At 42.7% G+C, this 21,561-nt stretch overlaps 1 protein-coding gene and 1 long non-coding RNA gene across 5 annotated transcripts in view; one reads left to right on the forward strand and one right to left on the reverse strand.

Moving 5' to 3' along the window:
* DCTN4 (dynactin subunit 4) overlaps positions 1-3,452 on the reverse strand; it is a 33,624-nt gene extending 30,172 nt beyond the window's left edge. Inside the window, exons 1-2 of one of the 4 annotated variants that reach the window (XM_036090649.2) lie at positions 3,275-3,452; positions 584-654 (exon numbers count right to left, since the gene is read on the reverse strand). In XM_036090649.2, the coding sequence (XP_035946542.1) occupies positions 584-654; positions 3,275-3,409 (206 nt within the window). In that variant the 5' untranslated portion in view covers positions 3,410-3,452. Of the gene's footprint in view, positions 1-583; positions 655-2,568; positions 2,693-3,274 lie in introns of those variants that run through there. The other 3 variants (XM_036090650.2, XM_078066747.1, XM_078066748.1) reach the window with 3 other exon arrangements.
* An 83-nt stretch (positions 3,453-3,535) lies between these two features.
* LOC118534661 (uncharacterized) lies at positions 3,536-21,105 on the forward strand. The gene is made up of 3 exons (XR_013445562.1): positions 3,536-3,783; positions 4,683-4,843; positions 20,916-21,105. It is a non-coding gene; the product is annotated as an uncharacterized LOC118534661 (long non-coding RNA).
* Positions 21,106-21,561: the final 456 nt, after the last annotated feature.

Genomic DNA, 21,561 nt, shown 5'->3' on the forward strand with positions numbered 1-21,561 from the left:
CTTCCTCCCCATAACACATTCCCCCAGCTGACGAGAAAAACATCAGATAAATTCCAATTGAGGGACATTATACAAAATATCTTACCAGTACTCCTCAAAACTTTTAAGGTCCTCAAAACCAAGGAAAGTTTAAGAAAATGTCACACCAAGAGAAGCCTAAAGAGACATGAGTATTAAATATAACATGGGTATCCTAAATAGAATCCAGGAACAGAAAAAGGAAATTAGGGAAAAACTGAGGAAATCTGAATAAAATGAAGCATTTATTTAATAATAAAGTATCAACGTTCATTAATTGAGACAAATATACTATACTAATACAAGATGTTAACAATAGGGGAGACTATGTATGAAGTACACAGAACTCTCTATACCATCTTCACAATAATTCTTAAGTCTAAAACTGTTCTAAAATAGAAAATTAATTTTAAAAAATCAAAGGACATTTCATCTTTGGCAAAGGTGATGCTAAAAAATGAAAACCAGCTAGTTAAAAATGTGAGTTATTTTCCATGTGTTTTCTTGCCAGCTATTAAAAAAATAGTTGAGGAAAACAGAAAAAAAAAATGGATCCCAATCTTACCTATTCTTTTTTAGTTTGGCTTCAGCCGATGGCATATTTTCTAAGCAACTGGGACAATAATGGGAGTCCACCTAGAAAGAAACAAGAAATCAAAAATCAGAGGAAAAGGCACTCAGTCTAGCTTGTATATACATCTATTCCAAATAGTGAATTCTAAAATATACTGCAGCAGAAAGTGATAAACCACTGATATGCCGAAGAACCTACACTGTTTTCAGCTTAGGATTTATTCTTCAACCATGTTTTTTCTTATCCTCTGTATTTCCTAAAACCCTTCCATTTTTCCTTTCTGATCTTACCTGTTCCCTTTCATCAGGATTTTATGTAATAATGTGTTAAAAGTTGTCTATGGAAAAGAAGAACTCTATGATAATCTAATGAACAGACTAATAAATAAAATAACCCAATTTGTGAAGCTGTGATCAAATATCCTTCTATCCTTTTATACTGTTTTAACTTGACCACACTTAAGTTGTTAAGGGAGACTTTAAAAGTTTTCTCATTACATGTTCACAAAAGCATAAATTAACATTTACAAAATCAGCTTTAGCCAACTGGTTAGAGATTTTTAAATGGCAAATTAAACTACTAAACTAGCAAGATAGTCTTATTGTATTTAACTCAAAAACACAGAAGAAAATTAAATTCACTGTATTTTTTAAAATATTTTATTTATTTATTTGAGAGAGAGATAGTGAGAGAGAGCTCGAGCAGGAAGGAGGGGGAGAAGCAGACACCCCGCAGAGCAGGGAGCCCGATGCGGGGCTCGATCCCAGGACCCTGGGATCATGAGCTGAGCCGAAGGCAGAGGCTTAACCATCTGAGCCACCCAGGCGCCCCATAAATCACTGTATTTTTTAAGCTCTGAATAATTATTTTCTTCAATGTAGGTAGATCCTATTTGACAGTTCTAGAACTCTAATCACCTACAGATGTAAAGACAGATTTAAATGAATATAAATACTATGACAGAAACTGGCTTCTTTCTTCATCATCTGCTATACACAGGACCACCTTTGAAAAAATAAAGTCGCTGCTCAAATAATCTCCAGGAACATAAAACACAGTATTGCTAACTAATATCTGCACTTACTCATCATAAAAGGCAAACTATAATTTGTTCCTTCTTGTGGCTCTTTTCAAATTCTGCCTGTCCCTTCATGTGCAGCTCCAATCCCATGTTCTCCAATAGAACTTTCCAGACTCCTCCAGCCCTCCCTAGCCTCATCCTTCCCTAAACCCTAAATGGTCTCCACTTCATAGGTGGAGGTACACATGAGTCTGTAAAAGATGCAGTAAGACAGAATGTCCTAGCTCAAGATATCCTTAGAAATCATGGAGACTGAGCTCTCTAATGACCATCAAGTGGGAATCTATTCCAACATATTCTGGAGGTGGAGGTGGAGCTGGAACAGGAAAGCATCTAAAAAGACAAAGGACCTGCTAAACAGATACACACAGAGAAAATGCTAATGGAGAAAAAAATACAAGAAACATCATGTATATTATATGGCATTGATTTTTCTCTTGTATTACTTAACTGCTTTCTGTGACTATTCTTAATATTATGAAAAATACACCCAATAAAATTGTTAATAATAATGTGTAAAACAGCTTATAGTATAGGACACGTTTTCATATGCATTTTTAACAGTCCAGGGATTTTCAATGTTCTCTGAATCATGTTTCAAATCCTGATTTGAAAGGCTGCTGTTGAGTTTCAAATCTTGGTCCTCCCTGCCACCCCCAAAGTTTTGGCTGTGTGACCTAGGGCAAACACTGTGTTGCTTTAATTACAGTTTTTTTTTTTTAATAATATCCATTCTATTGGCCTGTAGGATGATTAAAGGAGTTTACATAAACCACGTGGCATATAGAAAGCTCTGAATAACCAGCAACTGTTACCAGCAGCTTTTCCTTAACTAGACTGAGTCACTCAACAGCAGGATTTATGTTTTTCTCGTCTTTTAAAACCCAAAGCTTACGGAATGAACAACAAGATGTGCCAAGTGCTGTAGAAGTTTGCGGATTTTCTTATTTGTTTTTTTGTTTGTTTCTTTTATGGGGTGGGGCGTTTTACGTTCTGAGCAATCCGACTTCCAACGCCCACTTGTGCCTGCGAACGACAGCACCATACCCTCTGGAGAAGCGCCATGAGCTTCTTAGACCAGACCTTATTCTAAGAGCTTTTCACCCAACTCGCCCCAACCCAATCTCTTCCCTGGGGCAGGCCTTGGCCTGAGCCAGAAAACACAGCAACGCCCAGTTTCTGGCCAAAGTAGGGGCAGAACTTCCAGGATGGGAGGGGCATGAATGAGAATGCCTGTGGGCTCCACCCTACAATCAGTCTTGGATCTCGCCCCTCAAGTGGCCTGAATAACCCACCCATCTTCCTCCCCAACCCACCCAATTACCAAACACCCCAGGAGACCGCCAGGGTCCCTAAAGTCAGGTTTGTCCAATCCGAGAGCGCTCTAGAACCAAAAGATCCGCTCAGCCCCACCCAAGGCCGCTCCTTCTTCCCAAATGACAAATTATAAGCAAATTAAATCAACAGCAAATCTGAGTGACGGAAGACATAACCAATCAGCAAGCCAGGAAAATGACTACCCGCCAGTCGCGGTGACTAGGACGAACCCTTCCCCCCTCTCCCCCAACATATACACATTCTTCACGGGCCGACTGCATTACCTCGTGAGACACACATTCCAGCGACCGCAGCTCGCTACAATAGCGGCAGAAATAAAGCTGCGACAGCGGGGCCCGAACCTTCTTTTCTCCCTGGACTAGGTAGAGAACCCGCTCCGATTGCAGCAAGGACGCCATCTTGGAGGGGGAGGAGTCAACGACGCTCTCGTCGCGTCACGTGATCCAAGAGCCTGCGTTTGCCTCGCCGCTTTTCCTACGTCTTTCGTCGGAGACTTTGCGTAAGGTTTCCGACCTAGTGGGGGTCTGACGCGGGCCGAAAGTCACAGTGCGCGTGCGCAGCTGTGGATCCCTGCTTTCTTCCCCAACGTTTCAGTGAGCGTTTGTTGCCTGAACGAAGTCCGACCTTTCTATCATTAAGTACGCAATCACAGATCACAACCAGACAGGCCAGTGCTCTCCTTTTCTTTGTTTCTTCCAGAAAGAAAGGCTGCTCTTCTGTTTTATTTACAACTGCCTCTCCTGCCCTCACCTTCCAGGCCGACTTCCAGAAGGTAGATGGTTACCCCTTGACCAACATTTCATTTCCTCCTCCCCCCGGCCCTTGGCAATAACCATTCTCTCTGCTTCTATGAGTTTGACTTTTTTAGAATCCATATACAAGTGAGATAATGCAATATTATCTCTCTGGGTCTGGCTTATTTCGCTTAGCATACTGTCCTCCAGGTTCATCCTGTTGCTACAAATGGCAGGAGATATATATTTATATATTCATGTTTATATTATATTTATATTTCAGTTATTGTGTAAATATTTATATATCACATTTTCTTTATTCATCTGCTGATATTTACATTGTTTCCATATCTTGGCTATTGTGAATAATGCTGAAATGATCATGGGAGTGCAGCTATCTCTTTTAAGATTCTGATTTCATTTCTTTTGGCTATAGACCCAGAAGTGGAACTACTGAATCATAGGATAGTTCTATTTTTAATTTTTTGAGGAACCTCCATATTGCTTTCTGTAGAGGCTGTACCAGTTTACATTCCCTCAACAGTGTACAACAGTTCTCTTTTCTCCATATCCTCGACAACACTTGTTATCTTTTATCTGATAATGGCGATTTTAACAAGTGTGAAGTGATGGCTCATTGTGGTTTTGATTTGCATTTCCCTGATGATTAGTGATGTTGAGCACCTTTTCATATATCTGGTGGTCATTTGTGTTTTCTTTAGAGACCTATCTATTCAGGTCCTTTGCCCATTTTTAAATTGGGGTACTTATTTATTTATTTTGCTATTTATTTTGGATATTAACCCCTTATCAAATACATGATTTGCAAATATTTTCTTCCATTCTGTAGGTTGCCTTTTCATTCTGTTGATTGTCTCTTTTGCTATGCGAAAAGTTTTTTTTATTTTTTTAAGATTTTATTTTATTTATTTGACAGAGAGCGAGAGAGCACAAACAGGGCGAGCGGCAGAGGGAGAGGGAGATGCAGGCTCCCCAAGCCGGATGCAGGGCTCCATCCCAGGATCCTGGCTTCATGACCTGAGCCGAAGGCAGACACTTAATTGACTGAGCCACCCAGGCGCTCCTGCTATGCAAAAGGTTTTTAGTTTGATGGAATCCCACTCGTCTATGTTTGCTCTTGTTGCCCAGAGCCTACAGGTAGAGAAAGGCTACAGACTTGAGCTGACTCCACATGAAACATACCTTTTGGAGCACTGCTTTTGAACAATTCAATTCAATGGACAATCATCTGGTCCCTATGTGGCAGGTACTGGGGAGGGAATCAGAGATAAATGAGACAGTTCCTGCCCTAGGCCCTAGGGCAGTGTTTCTCAAGTGTGGCCGTGGATCACCTACACAGAGAATTAACATTATAAATGCAGATTCCAGGCCCTTATCAAGACCCAAATTAAGGGACGCCTGGGTGATTCAGTCGTTAAGCGTCTGCCTTCTGCTCAGGTCATGATCCCAGGGTCCTGGGACAGAGTCCCGCATCAGGCTCCTTGCTCGGCAAGCAGCCTGCTTCTCTCTCTGCCCGCTGCTCCCTCTGCCTGCCCCTCTCCCTGCTTGGGCTTGCTCTCTCTCTCTCTCTCTGACAAATAAATAAATAAAATCTTTAAAAAAAAAATTAAAAAAGACCCAAATTAGAATTTTTGGGGGTGAGGCCCAGAAATCTAAATCTCTATTAAGCTTCCAGATGAGTCTCATGCCCACAAAATTGGAGAACCACTGTTTTTTCATAATCACTTGTTTAACTTTCTGTATTTGGCCCCAGGCCTGAGCATGGCAGGTCTTGTCTCTGCTGCTTTCTGAGCATTGGTAGCACTGCCTTGCAGGTTATCAGATGTTTTCTGCCCCCTGTGCTATGGAATATGGGAAGTCTCCAATGGCAGAAAACTAAGGCATCCTGCCTATCTCTTGCCAGGCCTCTCTCCCCACCTTCGGGGGCTGGATTCTATTCTCCATGATTCCGGTTCCACAGAGCCCTACCTGTCAGACTCTGAAAATTAGTCCTCACTTTGGAGATCTGTGTTCCAGGGCCAACTCCAGTCCCCAGGCCCAGGGTCCTGCCCAGACCTTTTTACTTTGAACTATATGATTACTACATGAATACCTCCTTGGGATCCCTCTGGGAATCCACTTGGCAAACCTGGAGGTGTGAAAGAGTGAACATTCTATGGGACAATCATTGACCAATGTAGGGTGGGAACCTGTGAATAAATGCCTCTCTCTTCTTTCTCCTAGACATTCTTAATGTATCTTTAGAGGGTACCAGCAGGATCAAGCCCTAGTTGCATGCGGTGGTGACCAGCTTGTGTAACGTGCCCTTGTACTGACCTTCATTTCAACTGGTTGACTTTTCCCAGCTCCCTGCCTGCAAGCTCTGATGTCTAAGGGGAGTTGAAGTTAAGATAGGAACCCACAAGTGTAGCTGCCAGGTAACTGGTAACCACACTTAATACTTATTGGCAGGGAGCCCTCATGAAAAGACCAGACCAGTTTATACTCTTACCATTAGTATCCGAAACTCCCATTTCCTCATTGTTTTGCGAACATGGAATATTATCAAATATGGGTGAATAATTTTACGCTTTCTAGCTATGGGATCTTGAAAAAGCCATTTTCACTCCGAGTCTTGTTTCAAAACCCACAGAATGGAAAAATAATCCCTGTTTTGAGGTAAATAGCAAATCACCGTGGCTGAGAAAGCACTCTGTAAGCTGTGAAGGACTAGGCACATGTAAGAAACGGTCCCTGATTATTCCAAATATGAAAAACCCAAAAGGGTTTTCCTTTCTCTAAAGAATCCCTCAGAGTAAATTCACAATAACGACTAAAAAAAACTGGAGTTAGTCACACTTTGGTCAGATGAGATCCTGCAGAGAGGGCCTGAAATTGAGCCCCCACATCAAAGGCTCAGGGTCCTCTGCAACGTAAGAATCCTGGAGGGCTAGTCTGAACCGGTGCTGGCCATCGGCCTGCGTCACCCTTCTCGTTTGGGTTTCCTGCTAGAAAACTGCATTAACCACAGGTTTCCCTGCATTGAATCTGCACACTCACCTAAAAGCCATAGTAAGTGAACAGAGGGAGAAGAAAAAAGTCCCCTGTTTCTTCAAACCCCTCCTGGCCCCCCCGAAGGGCGCTGCCTGGGAAATGTGGTGGTGGTGCTGGCTCTGGCTTATTTCCCCAGCGGAAACATGGCAGAGGGCTGCAGCTCTGTCTTCGTTCTGGGGGCGTGGCCACAGACTCAACTCGGAATTGTTTTTCCAGAGCTTCTTACCTTGCTCCGTTTCCCTGCCTCCTCTATTGTAGCTGTAGTCTTACTCTCACCTAGCTGCCCCAGCCAAAAACCTGGGGACTTCCTGGGTGGCTCTTGCCTTTCAATCCTACCTCCTGCATAGCCCAGCCCCCTGCCTCTCTTCATTCTCATTGCCCGCTGCCTTCATTCAGTTTCACCGCTTTTCTCCTGAGTGTGTCGCAGCCCCCTGACTGCTCCTCGATTTGCTCTCCACACTGAGCCAGAGCGATGTTTCTGAAAGCCATATTTTGATCTTGATCCTTTTTTGTTGTTCAGCTTTCTCCGGTGGCTCTCCAACACATACAGGAGACACCCCCAAACTCTTGGGATAGCATATAAGGCCCCCCAGGCCCTGGGGCCTGCCTACCTCTTCAGCCTCATCTTCCAAACACCTCCTACTTAGACTCAAGGCCTATCTAACTCTTGCCGAGCCACCAACAGAAATGTGCAGTTCATGTAAGCCATCATGCCTCTGTATGTGCAGTTCCCTCCGCCAGATATAACCTTCATCTGCTTGCCGGTTCAAGGTTCATTTCATCAGTGAAACCTTGTCTGAACCTACAAAGAGGGACTTGGACACGCTCGCCTTTGTCCCACAGCTGTGTCCTGTTAGAGCAACTGACATACTGCATTGTCTTTGTTTTCTTAGCAAATCTGTCTTCCCTTCCAGACCATGGCCTGGCAAAGGGCCTGGCCCAGAATAGGGACTCAATAAATTCTGCTTGATGACATACATCTGGGACTATTTATTACATGCAGAAATTGCTAAATCTGCTCACATTGCCTGATAGGTTATTGTTCGCAAGTCATCTAACATACATATACATGCAGCAGTTGCTATCCCTATGAACTCAGTCTTACAGGTGAGGAAACAGGCTCAGAGAAGTTAAGGACCTTGCCCAAGGTCACGCCAGTGGGAAATGGATGAACCCAGCTCACCTAACTCCACACTCCACCATCTTACAGATTACCCTATAGCTCATGGGTTGGCAAACTTGTGCTGTAAAGGGCCAGATCGCAAATATTTTGGGCTTTGCAGGCCAAGAGGTAAAATCAAGGATATTATGTAGCTGTGTAACAAGAGAGAAAACTTCTGGTCCTCTCTCTGTATTGCCCATTGCAGGATGATGGGCACACATTGCCCCAAGTTGGAGACCTTCTCCCAGCAAAGAGGGAGAATGGCTAGTGGCAAGGGGGTGGGGTAAAGGGGTACAGGAGAGAGAGATTGCCATCCTGCTCAGTTTAACTTTCTTCCCCAGTGACCTGTGTCTGGGCGCCCTTCTCTCCTCCCAGGAGAGCCTGGCCATCTCAACTGGGGTAGACTGAGATTCCTCTGCTCAGTGACTGGCAGTCACCAGTAGCAGAATCCCCAGTGTAGGTAGCTACCAGCATGGGCCCCGGGCAGCAGTAAGGCACAGGCCTTCCTGGCCTGGGAGGCAGGCCTTGGAAGCAGTGAGGGAAAGAGGGGCACAGGAGGACGACTGGCTTGGTTGCCAAGGCTTACAGTGCCAGCCTGCCCCAGTGGTGCCTGCAGACTTCCCAGAAACAGGCAGCAGCCAGGGGTTGGAGTTTGCTGTCTCCCGCCTATGATAGCATCCTGGTATAGTAGACTGGATGACTTCGAATCATCACATACCAGAAAGATCCCACTTTAATCCCTGCATCTTTCAGATGGTGAAATGAGATCCAGAGAGTTAAAGAGAAATATGCCCCAGGTTTTCTGATTCCTGATACAGTATTCCATTTTCTTTTCTCTCTCTCTCTCTTTTTTTTAAAGATTTTATTTATTTGAGATAGAGCGAGAATGGGAGAGGGAGAGAGAAAAAATGAGAGAGAGCACAAGCAGCAGGAGTGGGTGGGGAAGGGGCAGAGGGAGAAGGAGAAGCAGGGAGCCTGAGGCAGGGCTCGATCCCAGGACCCCGGGATCATGACCTGAGCTGAAGGCAGATGCTTAACTGACTGAGCCACCCAGGCGCCCCAGTATTATGTTTTCTCATTTCATAAATGAACTTCCTGGCTTCGTGCTGCATCTGTTAATTCATATCCGCAGCTGAGTAAGAAACCAGCTGCTCCTCTAACAACACTTAAAAAACAAGAAGGGGCGCCTAGGTGGCTCAGTCAGTTAAGCGTCTGCCCCAGGCTTCCCGGGGAGCCTGCTTCTCCCTCTCCCTCTGCCCCTCCCCACTGCTTGTGCGTGTCCTCTCTCTCCTGCTCTCTCTCTCTGTCTCTCTCTCCCTCTCAAATAAATAAAATCTTAAAAAAAAAAAAGAAGGAAGAAAGCAAATGTAAGAGTAAGTGGGATGCTAATGGATAGTCTGTTCAATTTTGCCTGGGAAGTTTGCTGGGATGGCATCCTTCCCAATTGAGGCATGTGAGTTTCACATCTCTAGAGTGCTCTCCCCTTGGCTTCCACAGGACTTTCCCAAACACACCTCAAGCCAAAGCAAAGCCTGTCCTCCACACTCTCCCTTCTCTGGTCTTAGTAGACCAACGGAAAGCTGATGTCAGTTCTGTGGCCCCATGGAACACTTCCTCTGTGCTCTCCTGAGGATGTGGAGACATGAGCTGGGTGTCCTCTTTCAGCTAGAGGATGCACAGGGCGACCTCGAGCTAACCACTGCAGCTGTTACCCAACTGCAGCTGGTGCTTAAGACAGACCTCTGGCCCCTGAAGTGCTGGCTCATAAGGAACAGACAACTCATGGCCATGCACTCCACTCATTTCCTCCTCCCACTTGTTTGCCGACTCACCCCAGGGAACTCACATTAGCTCTCATGAAATAAGGGTAAAAGCATGGAACAGTAGAGCCAGAAGTGACCTTAAAGATTATTTAGTCCACTCTCCTTACTGTAAAGATGAGCTAAAGCCAACCCAGAAAAGGGAAGGGACTTGGGAAGACCCCAGAGGAAGTTAGAGGTAAAGCCAGGGTTTGAACACAGGTCTTCATTCCAAGTTTATTGCCTTCACTATACTTGACTGGACCTCCATCTCTACACAGTTCACCGCTTAACTCCAAACCTGGCTTCTAGAAGACCCACCAGTGTATTGACTGTTGATTTGACTAAAATAGAATCGAAGATTGAATTTCGGCCCAACTCAGTGCCTGACACACAGCAGACACTCAATAAGCATTTGCTGAGTGGATGAATACTACCTTCAACCATCTAGAACTTGCTGGCGGATAGAAGTCAATGAATTAAAAAAAATTTTTTTTTGAACTTTCAGCAATTCCTTCTTTTAGAAGGTAAAGAAAGAAATGGGGGTAGGGCTGCCTGGGTGGCTCAGTTGGTTAAGCATCTGCCTTCGGCTCAGGTCATGATCCCAGGGTCTGGGATTGAGCCCCATGTCAGGCTGTCTGCTCAGTGGGGAGCCTGCTTCTCCCTCTCCCTCTGCCTGCCATTCCCCCTGCTTATGCTCTCTCTCTTTGTCAAATAAAATCTTTAAAGAAAGAAAGAAAGAAAGAAAGAAAGAAAGAAAGAAAGAAAGAAAGAAAGAAAGAAAGAAAGAAGAAAAAAGAAAGGAAGAAAGAAAGAAATAGGGGAAGGGAGGCAGATTGCAGTTTTAGATAGAGTGGTTAGGGTAGGCCTGGTGAGAAGATTGGATTTGAGCAAATATTTGAAGGAGGTAGGAAGTAGGCTGCTGTCTATCCGGGGGAAGAGCCTTCCAAGCAGAGGACGGCAAAGTCTCTATAACTGAGGAACAGCAAGGAAGCAGAGGGGCTGTTAAGGAGCGAGGAAGGGGGAGAAGTTTAGGAAATGAAGTCTCAGAGGTAAGGGGTGGTGCAGCTCATGTAGGATCTCGAAGGGCATTTTAAGGACATTGTATTTTTGCTCTGAAGGCAGTAGGGAGCCATTGCAGGATTTCAAGCAGAGCAGTGACGTGGTCTAACTTACATTTTACAAGGGTCACTCTGGATGCTATTTTGAGGATGAACTATAGAAAGACAAAGATAGAAGCAAGGGGTCAGTTTGGAGATTACTGCAGTAATCCAGGTGGGACGTGACAGTGCCATGGACCAGAAATTCTGACTATATTTTGAAGGTAGAGCCTACAGGATAGGATGTCCTGATGTCCAACTCGGGTATGTCATGCATACAGACTGCCATATGAAGGGTGGTTTGGAGTCATGCATCACAGAGGCCCATGTTGGGTCAGGGAATAATCTATTTCATGGTTTAGCTGAGTTCAGCCACTGGGAGTTTATTTCTTTATCAAGACGATCTGTTTCTTCTTACTGAGGTCAAAATAAAAACGTCACAGAAAGGATCAGATGCTTTTATGTTTAAAAGAAGGGGATGAAACTAACTTGTCCGGTCTCTAGTTTACTTTGTTCCAAATCACAAAGCATGATGGTTACCACACAGAAAAGTATATTTCACAAGAGGCCCAGAGAAAGAGCCAGTCCGTGGCTAAACATTCATCAGATCCCCAGAGCTCCGGCGCGGGCTGAGAAGGGGACGCTGGTGTGGGAGAGCCCAGCCCCTTTGGAATGGCGTCAAGGGCTCTTCCAAACAAGCTTTATCCTTTGCTGTGAAAGTAAAACAAGTGAATGAAAGTTAAAGTGGGTACAACATAGAACATATTACGTTGCTAGTATTTGTTATTAGGCCACCAAGTTTAGTCTAATTCCTTCATTTACATGTGGAAAAACAGGTTCAGACAGAGGAAGTGGTTTGTCTGGAGTGAAACTGGATCTCTAGCTTACCTAATGAGCACCAAGTTGATTTCTTTTACTATGTTTGGATGATTGGGATTTCCAGTCTTGCCCACACTCCTGTCTGTGCTTCTTGGTTGCCTCTTACAATTCATTTCTGGGGAGCCCTTTTAGATTTTGAGCTGTCAGTGTTTCATCTGAGAATCTTTCTGCCCTCCCAGGGAAGCTTTTCTGTTTTTGTGTTTGTTTTTTGATTCTGCCTGTAGGACATTCCAGGACATATCTGTAAGTGAAGAGATCATAAGGCAATTGTCTCCCTCTGTCTGACTTATTTCACTTCACAAAGCCCGTGAGGTCCATCCTTGTTGCCACGAATGACAAGACTTCATTTGTTTTATGGCTGAATAATATCCATTGTATACGCACCCCAATTTCTTTATCCATTCAACCATCGATGGACACTGAGGTTTCCACATCTTGGCTATTGTATATGATGCTGCAATGAACACGGCAGGGCACGCATCTTTCTGGGTTCGTATTTTTGTTGAAAAGTGGGAGTGGAGTGGAGTGTAATCACAAGGAGTACTGCAGCACCCCAGGGCTAATAACAGCAGGGTGCCATTTATGGCCTGAGGTCTGGAGGGCTAACCGGAGGGAGCACTTACTGGAACCTGGAGTCAGGGCGATGTGAAGAGGGCCCCCTGACAGGAGCTGGGACCTTTGGGTCCAGGACGGAGCCAGGCATTGGCATTCCCAGGGCAGAAGGTAGAATGCAAAATGCCTCAGCTCCTGCTGCCACGTCCCCCTTAGCTGAACCCAACAGGAGGTCAGACATCAAGGAAACCTATCTCCGTTTGTTTTCCCTCCGAAGCAGACTACAAGATGAGGGTTTAAGTGAAATCATCTGTGCAGAGGCTCCGGGAACACTAGTAGAGGAGTGAGGAACTGATACAGGGAAGGCGAGGCAACCCATAAGGCTGGGTTGTTAAACAGGCAGTCCGGGTGGGTGACCTGAGCTTTAGTCCCACAGAGAAGCTCTGGGGGACAACATAAACACACACCTCAAAACATCTCCACCGCAGGGTGAAGGAGTCAGGTGTTTATGCCTCTACCCCCATCTTTGGCTGAGGGCTGCTCCCGGGGATGCGTGTGAATTCCTTGGTACTTTGGGATTGCCAAGCTGGCAGGCTGAGCTTGTGTGGGAAAAGCCCTCAGCCACCAAGAGGCTGGTGCCGGCAGCTGAGAGCCTGGGGAGGAGCGAAGCGGGGGAGGTCAGGGCGCTGACAGCGTCCCATGGGTGCAGCCTACCGCCCGTACAGATGCACCTCCCATGCACATCGCAGGAGCGAGGCGTGTGCGGAGGGAGGTTCCAGAGGGACAAAGAACACGTACACGCATATTTAAGGTAAACAAGTAGGGGTGCCTGGCTGGCTCAGTCAGAAGAGCATTGACTCTTGATCTCGGGGTCATGAGTTCGAGCCCCACGTTGGGTACAGTGACTACTTAAACGAATATAAAATAAATAAAAACTGAAAGAAGAATTCAGGGTTAAAGACAAAAAAATAAACTAACTGAGCAATATTTACCAATACTCCCTAAAATTTAATAGCACTGTTTAGGTTTCAAAACTGTTTTTCCTCTTGATTCTCCCAATTCCTGTCCTCCACCCTCTATCATAGTCATGCATCTAATGGTCTGACTGTGCTCGTGCATCGTGCAGCAGCTAGGGCAGGAATTACTCCTTCTCGTGGAGCGGACAACAGAGGCGTGGGCTCGGGGAGGGCTGAACTCAGTAAGAGGCAGTTAGCTGCGAGACATTAGGAACGGTCCTGCCACTTCCTGGCTGACTAATCTTGGGCAAGTCAGCATGTCCCCTTTGGGGCTCCGTTTGCCCATGTGTAACATGGAGGTTCATAACGTTTGCACCACAGAATGGCTGCAAGGACTCAGTGGTATGATGCATGTAAAACCCTTGCTATGTGGCAAATGCTGAAGAAGTGTTCTTTAATCTTTTTGGAAAAAAATAAAGGCAAAGTCTGTTATTTTATATTTTTGTCTTTCTTCCTTTTTAGGATTTTATTTTATTTATTTATTTATTTATTTATTTATTTGAGAGAGAGAGCAAGAGAGAGGGAGAAGCAGGCTCCCCACTGAGCAGGGACCCTGATGTGGGGACTTGATCCCAGGACCCCGGGATCATGACCTGAGCCAAAGGCAGACACTTAACCCACTGAGCCACGCAGGCACCCTGATTTTTTTCCTTAAGACCACAGTTTACTTCAAAAATTATACTGGCTGGGGGCACCTGGGTGGTACAGTCAGTTAAGCATCCAACTCTTGGTTTCGGCTCAGGTCGTGATCTCAGGGTTGTGAGATTGAACCCAACATGGGGGTCCACATTCAGCACAGAGTCTGCTTGGGATTCTCTCTCCCTCTCCCTCCACCCCTCCCACTCATGCTCTCTCTCTAAAATAAAAAAATAAATAAATAAATCTTTAAAAAATTTAAAAAATTATACTGGCTGGACTGTGATATTTGCCAGGAATAGGCATTCTCTTCCCTCTCAGCTACATGACGGTGATAATTGAACACTTTGGAATTAAGCCATGAGAGTGAATACAGATAATTACAACCACGCTCGTGAGACCGCAAGACCATCGCTCCACCTGAAAGCTGTTATGTGGAAGCCTCCCGTCTCCATTTCTTCCTTCCTATCTGCTCAGCAACATGTTTTCATCTCAAATGCCACAGGTTTGGAAAATCCCATCATTTTACCTTCTTGCCTCATCACTAGTTCAATGAGGTCTTTCGACTACGATAAAACAGGTTGTAATCAAAATAAAAATAAAAATTCCTGCATCTAGTTTTTAGGTTAAAGCCACATTTCTTTTGAAAGTTAGCAAGTAGTGGGGCTTACCCAAAGAGTAAGATGGCATTTGCTCAAGGAATTGGGAATTGTTCCAAGGAGAGAGGGGAAGGGAGAGAACAGTCATCTCAGGAGTCCTGCTGTCCAGTACCTGACTTTTGGGGAAGGACTGAGCTGTTGAGGGACCTGTAAGCAGGAAACTGATGTCTGAGCTGGACATTTCCCTAAGTGGAGCAAGGTGGATTATCCTGCATGGATATGCTTGTAACTCAAAACTGTAGTGATCTTAAGATCCTGAGTCTTAGCTTTGAAAGGATATTTCCATCATGCCCATGGTGCACTCACTTACCCTGTCTCACCAGCCCCCCACCATTCCAATGGAGTCCTCTGCAATATCTCTCTGCTTGCATACCTCCACTGTTAGGGAGCTCATCACACACACACACACACACACACACACACACACCCCATCCAACTGGTTCTGTTTCTTTGGAGAGCCATGACTAATACAGTAAGTTTTCAAGCATCCAACTACCTTTAGGCACAACCTCAGAACCAGAAAGAGAAGTATTTGCTGACCTCTCATCTTCCTCTCCACATCCTGTCATTTATTCACCCCACAGACAGCATTATTCTGCACCAGGTGCTGGTGATAGAAAGGAAAACATTGCAACCAATATTGCAATCTCTGAATGGAGGGCCTTGATAAAATCAGACCCTACCCCAAATTGTTAGTGCAGTGACATAGAATTTTGGCTCTGTAGTCAGACAGTCCTGGGCTCATATTTTGGCTTTGACAATGACCAGCTGGTGACCTTGGGAAGCTGCTCAGTCTTCCTGAGCCTCAGTTTAGTTTCCCCATATGTAAAAGAGGGCTTTGCTTAAATGATCTTTAACTTTCCCTTATAATTTTGGATGTGCACGGTCTTAATTTACTGAAAATGCAGGAAGAATTGACACTAGTATCAGTCAACCAATAAGATGGCAAAGAATCCAACAAGACTGTTGAACAAGACGCAAAATTAGTTAATGCTCTAGGGGGCAATAAAACATCTACGTCAGGGCCCAGAAAAAACCATACATGAATATGTGCTCCATATATATTATGTATACAAATAGGTAATGCGTACCAGTCACAGGCTCTTTTCGCATTCATGATTTCACTTGATCCTACTTCATCCTAACTAAAACCCCTTGAGGAAGGCAGTGCCATTCCCATTTTGTAGAAGGGAACGCTGAGGCTCATAGACATTAAATCCTTGGCCCAGAGTCACATAGTTACTCACTGCCAGAATCAGCAAACTCAATTTTTAAAATCTCTAAACTACATGAGCACACACCTCCTTTTGCTTGGGGATTTGGGGCATTTGGGAAGGATGGCATGAGTTTAAGGAGTCCGGGATCTGTTTCCAGCACAGTGTTCTCTCCAAATAGTTTCTCAAAGTATAATTTTGAAAATGTTTAAAATATAATTTTATACATACTTATAGTGAGCATGCATCAAAGTTTTACTTAGGTGTTTAATGAAGGAACTGGCAGGATGAGAAAGAACGCTGGAATAAGATTGATGAGTTAGATGCAAAATTGGCTAATGCCCTCGAAGGCAATAAAAACATAACTTTTAGGGCCATCTTTGCTAACAGATAGAAATCATTTGCATCTCTACTGGACAAACCAAACAAACAGATCTGTCCCTTGTCAAACTTTCTACAAGTTAGCATCTAACTTTACGGAGTTGTAAGATGTCCGGATCGTTAATTAACAGTAAACAGTAAATGAAACAAAGGTACGCATCCCTAGAGAGTCAGGTGATCTTTAGGCAGGCTTGTGAAGCTGTGCTCTTGTTTGATGTTAACAAGACATCTAGTCCTCCTTTTGGTTTGTTTCCAAGTTCCGGATAATTTTTCTTATCACTCCACCTCTATGGTCACAAACTTCAAGAATTATCTATGATCATAAAAATGGGTGATTTCATTATATTCGGGGGTTATTTGACCGGTCTTGTTTGCATAGAAGACTCATTGTTGTGTGGTCAGCAAATGTGGAGCATATGGAGCTGAACCGCTACCACAGCCAAGAGAATTAACTTCTGTTTGGAGACTTCACAAAGAACTAGGATTGAGTTTTCAATACCCACTATCCTTCCAAAGATATATTCTCACCTTGATTGAGATATAAATCCCATAGCATACAATTCATTCAAGTATATAATCCACCGCTTTTAGTATGTTCACAGGGTTGTGCAGAGATCATCACAATCAATTTCAGAATATTTTCATTACCCCAGAGAGAAATCCCGCACTCTTTAGATATTACCCCCCATTCCTCCTCACAACCCCAGCCCTAGGATATCACTAATCTTCTTTCCATCTCTACTGATTTGCCTGTTTTTGATATTTCACATAAATGGAGTATATAATACATGGTCCTTTGTGCCTTACTTCCTTTATTTAGCATACTGTTTTCTTTCTTTCTTTATTTCTTTCTTCCTTCCTTCCTACCTTCCTTCCTTCCTTCCTTTCTTTTTAGAGAGGGAGAGAGAGAAAGAGAGGAGAGAAGAGAGAGGGGGCAGGGGCAGAGGGAGAGAGAATGAGAGAGAATCTCAAGCAGGCTCCACTCCCAGCATGGAGCCCGACATGGGGCTCCATCTCATGACCCTGAGATCATGACCTGAGCCAAATCGAGAGTCAGACGCTTAACTGACTGAGCTACCCAGATGCCCCTAGCATACTGTTTTCAAGGTTCATGTTGAAGTGTGCATCAGTACTTCATTTTTTTTTAATTGCTGAGTAATATTCCACTGTTGGGTCGTGAAGTTTTAGTCCTGTTTTCTTCTAAGAGTTTTACCATTTTAACTCTTTCATTTATGTCTTTGATCCATTTTGAGTTTATTTTTATGTATGGTGTGATCTATTCTTTATTCTGTGACACTTGGATGTCCAGTCGTCCCCGCACCATTTGTTGAAGAGACTGTTCTTTCCCCACTTAATTGTTTTGGCAGCTTCTCGAAAATCAATTTGCCATAAATGTGAGGGTTTACTTCTGGATTCTCAATTATGTTCCCATTGATCTATGTACCTATCATTATTCCAGTACTACTGTTGATTATTGTAGCTCTGTACGTTTTGAAATTAGAAAGTAGAATCCTCCAACTTTGTTCTTTTTAAGATTGGGCTACTTATGATCCTTTGCATTTCCATATGAAATTTAATTTATAAGCTTGTCCATCTCTGCAAAAAAAAAAAAAAAGGCAATTGGAATTTTTGATAGAAATTACATTGAATCTGTGTCTATTGAGATGATCATGTCATTTTTGTCCTTTGTTCTCTTGATGTGGTATATTACATAATTGACTTTTGTATGTTAAACCAAACTTGCATTCCTGGGGTAAATCCCACCTGCTAATGGTATACAATCTTTTTTATTTATTTCTGAATTAAATTTGTTGGTAGTTTGTTGAGAATTTTTGTGACTATAAGAAACACTGGTCTGTAGTTTTCTTGTGCTGTCTTTGTCTTATTTTGGTATTGAGGTAATACTGGCCTCATAGAATGAATTGGGAAGTATTCATTTCTCTTATGTTCGTTGGAAGAGTTTGTGAAGAAGTGGTATTAATTCTTCTTTAATATTTGTTAGAATTCACTAGTGAAACATCTGGTCCTGGGTTTTCCTTTTTAGAGGTTTTTTGTTTGTTTGTTTGTTTTCTGATATCTATCTATCTAGAGAGAGAGATCATACATTTGGATTACCAATTTAATTTCTTTACTTGTTATGGGTCTATTCAGATTTTTCTGTTCCTCCTCGAGTCAGTTTGGGTAGTTTATGTTTTTCTGGGAATTTGTCCATTCCATCTAAGTTACCTAATTTTTTGGCAGGGTTGCTCATGGTATTTCCTTGTAATTCTTTTTATTTCTGAAAGGTCAGTAGTAATGCCCCCTCTTCTATTCCTGACCCTAGTCATTTGATTTTCTGTTTTCCTTGTTTAGTATAGCTACAACTTTGTCAATCTTGTTGATCTTTTCAAAGAAGCAACTTTTGGTTTCATTGATTTTTCTTAATTTTTGTTCTATCCTCTATGTCATTAATATCCATTCTAATTCTTACCATTTCCTTCCTTGTCTTCCTTTTGGTTTAGTTTGCCCTTCTTTTTCCAGTGTCTTAAGTGGTAGTTTAGGTTGTTTATGTGAGATCTTTCTTCTTTTTTAATGTAGGTATTTATACCTATACATTTTCCTCTATCTGCTGCTTTAGTTGCATTCTGTAGGCTATTGTATGTTGTGTCTTCATTTTCATGCATCTTAAAGCATTTTCTAATTTCTTTTGTGATTTCTTCTTTGATACACTGGTTATTTAGTAGTATGCTGTTTAATTTCCACATATTTGTTAATATCCCAAGTTTCTTTTTGTTATTCATTTCCAGTCACATGCTGTCCTGATTAGAGAACACGCTTGGTAAGATTTCAGTCAACTTAAATTTATTGAGACTTACGTCATGGCCTGAAATCTGGTCTAATATTCTGTGTGCACATAAGAAGAATGGGTATTCTTTCGTCATTGGGTAGATCTGCCTTTTGGATCATGTGTATAATGCTGTTCAATTCTTCTGTTTCCCTGTTAATCTTCTGTCCAGTTGCTCTAGCCAATATTGATAGTGAGGTATGAGAGTCCCTGAAAATTATTATCACATTGTCTCTTTCTCCCCTCAATTCTATCAGCCTTTATGGTTGTGTGTGTGTTGCTGGGTGCATATATGTTTATAATTTCCTCATGGATTGTCGCTTTTATCATTACAAAATGTGCCTCCTTGTTTCTAGTAACATTTTGTTTAGAAGTTTGTTTCCTGTTAGCAATACAGCCACTCCAGCCTTCTTATGGTTGCTGTTGCTTTGAGTCATATATCTTTTCTGTCCTTTTACTTTCAACCTATTCGGGTCTTTGAATTGGAAGTGCGCCTCTTGTACATAGCATATAGTTGGATTCTGTTTTTATTTTCTCTAGTCTAAAATCTCTGCCTTTTGATTGGACTGTGTCACTCAGTCACACTTAATATTATCATCAATAGAGTTGAATTTACATCTGCCATTTCATTTTTTGTTTTTTATATCTCATATGTATTTTTTGGTTTTATTCCTTCTTTGCCACTTTCTTTTGTATCAAGTGGATGTTTTCTAGTGTTAATATTTTAATTATTCAATGATTAATGTCTTTGCTCATTTTTCCAATAACAGAAAACCAAAGCTAAAAAGTTAATCTCTATCAGGCTCTACTTGCAGTCCCTAAAAGTAAGAGACTTCATCCTTTCTCAAGGTCCCCAATATTTGCTAAGGTTGGTGACCTGTCAGCAAGTGAACTTTCTCACTATCTTACATGCATAATGTTGGGACCCTGTGAGCCATGAAATAGGCTCCACCAGACCAGTCTCCTGGGAGGTCACTGTACACACAGGAAGTACAACTCTTGTTCCTTAACGGCTACATGATCATAGGCAATTAAATGAAATTTTTTCTCAAATATAAAACTCCTTAGATGGCTTTGTTTGGTAATAGATTTGTCCAATTACATCCTGGTAAAGAGGAGGGCAGTTTCTTTCCATCTTTACAAATAAATTACATCGCTAGAGACTCAGTAAAGTGCTCACTCTTGAATTCTGAGGGATCAGTGGGAACAAGATATCATTAAAAAATATTTCCTTTTAGTTTGCATAAGCATAGCCTGCTAAATTGAGCCTTATAGACAGATTGAGAAGAAAGCAGAAAAGAAAAAAAAATGGGGGGAAAGGACTTCCTTATAAGCACATCAAATACAAAGCATTAAAAAAATCTAATAATATTCTAAAATAACCGCAATTATATTCTTCTCATGAACTTATTTGGCTCATGTGATTGATTCTTGACTCATAAACCTTGGATCAACAGTGTACTTCCATAAAGTTGTTTGTTTCTGGACTAAAAAGAGTCCGAGCAATCCTGATTCAGTCCTGTGTTTCAATCTATAGATATCTGTGTGTGGTCGCAATGTTAGCTTATGGTGAGAAGCCTGACCCTGTAAATCTATTCCAGTTAAGAGTGCCTGGTACGATCTTTCTCACCACGTTGCTGGGCCTGTCCTTTGTTGAGGATGCTTTAGCATGCAGCAGAGGACTTCAGGTAAACATGTAAAGAAAGCAAAAACTACTTGTTGTTGATTAGACTGAAGCCTCTGTTAACTTATTAGGCTAGACAACCATATCAGAATAGAGGAGAGTAAAATCCTACTGGGTTATGGTTTTTGTCAGTGTTTCCTCAAGAGTGTACTGTGGACATGGGTACATAGACAAATCTACTTTTATTTTTATTTTTTTATTTTTTTTCAGAGATGCGGAGGGGCGGAGAGAATCCTAAGCAGGTTCCATGCCCAGCGCGGAGCCCGACAAGGGGCTCAATCTCACAACCCTGAGATCATGACCTGAGCCGAAATCAAGAATTGGACGCTCAACTGACTGAGCCACCCAGGCACCCCCCCAGACAAATCTACTTTTAAAAATAAACATGGGGAAGTTAGAATGTACTTTTTTGATTGGGCAGCTTATCCCATTTTGTGGGTTTAGTGTATAATGTGAATCCTATAACAGTAGTGAGCCAATTAAGACATAGGGAGCATTTCAAACATACCTAACTAAGTCTTTACCTACTATCCCTCCTGATTGTGAATGACACATTATGGGTTACAAGGTGAGAGACCAAGCCTTTGGTATTTTAGCTATCTAGGAAGCACCAAAGATGCTTTGATAGGTAAAAACACACTGCATTTTTATAAACTATTGAACTGATGGGAAGGTAATGTTAAAAAGATTTTTCGAAAAAGAATCCTCCTTAGCTTAAGACAGAAGCATAGATGCCTGGGAACGATGAATGGTTGTAGCTTGGCTGTCTATTAATCAGATTAACAATACACTAGTACTAAATAAACATAACCATAGGTATCATTATAAGGAACTTTAGCTATTTAAGAAATGAGGA

The sequence above is a fragment of the Halichoerus grypus genome, chromosome 2 (assembly GCF_964656455.1).
Source record: "Halichoerus grypus chromosome 2, mHalGry1.hap1.1, whole genome shotgun sequence".
In the NCBI taxonomy this organism is placed as follows: Eukaryota; Metazoa; Chordata; class Mammalia; order Carnivora; family Phocidae; genus Halichoerus; species Halichoerus grypus.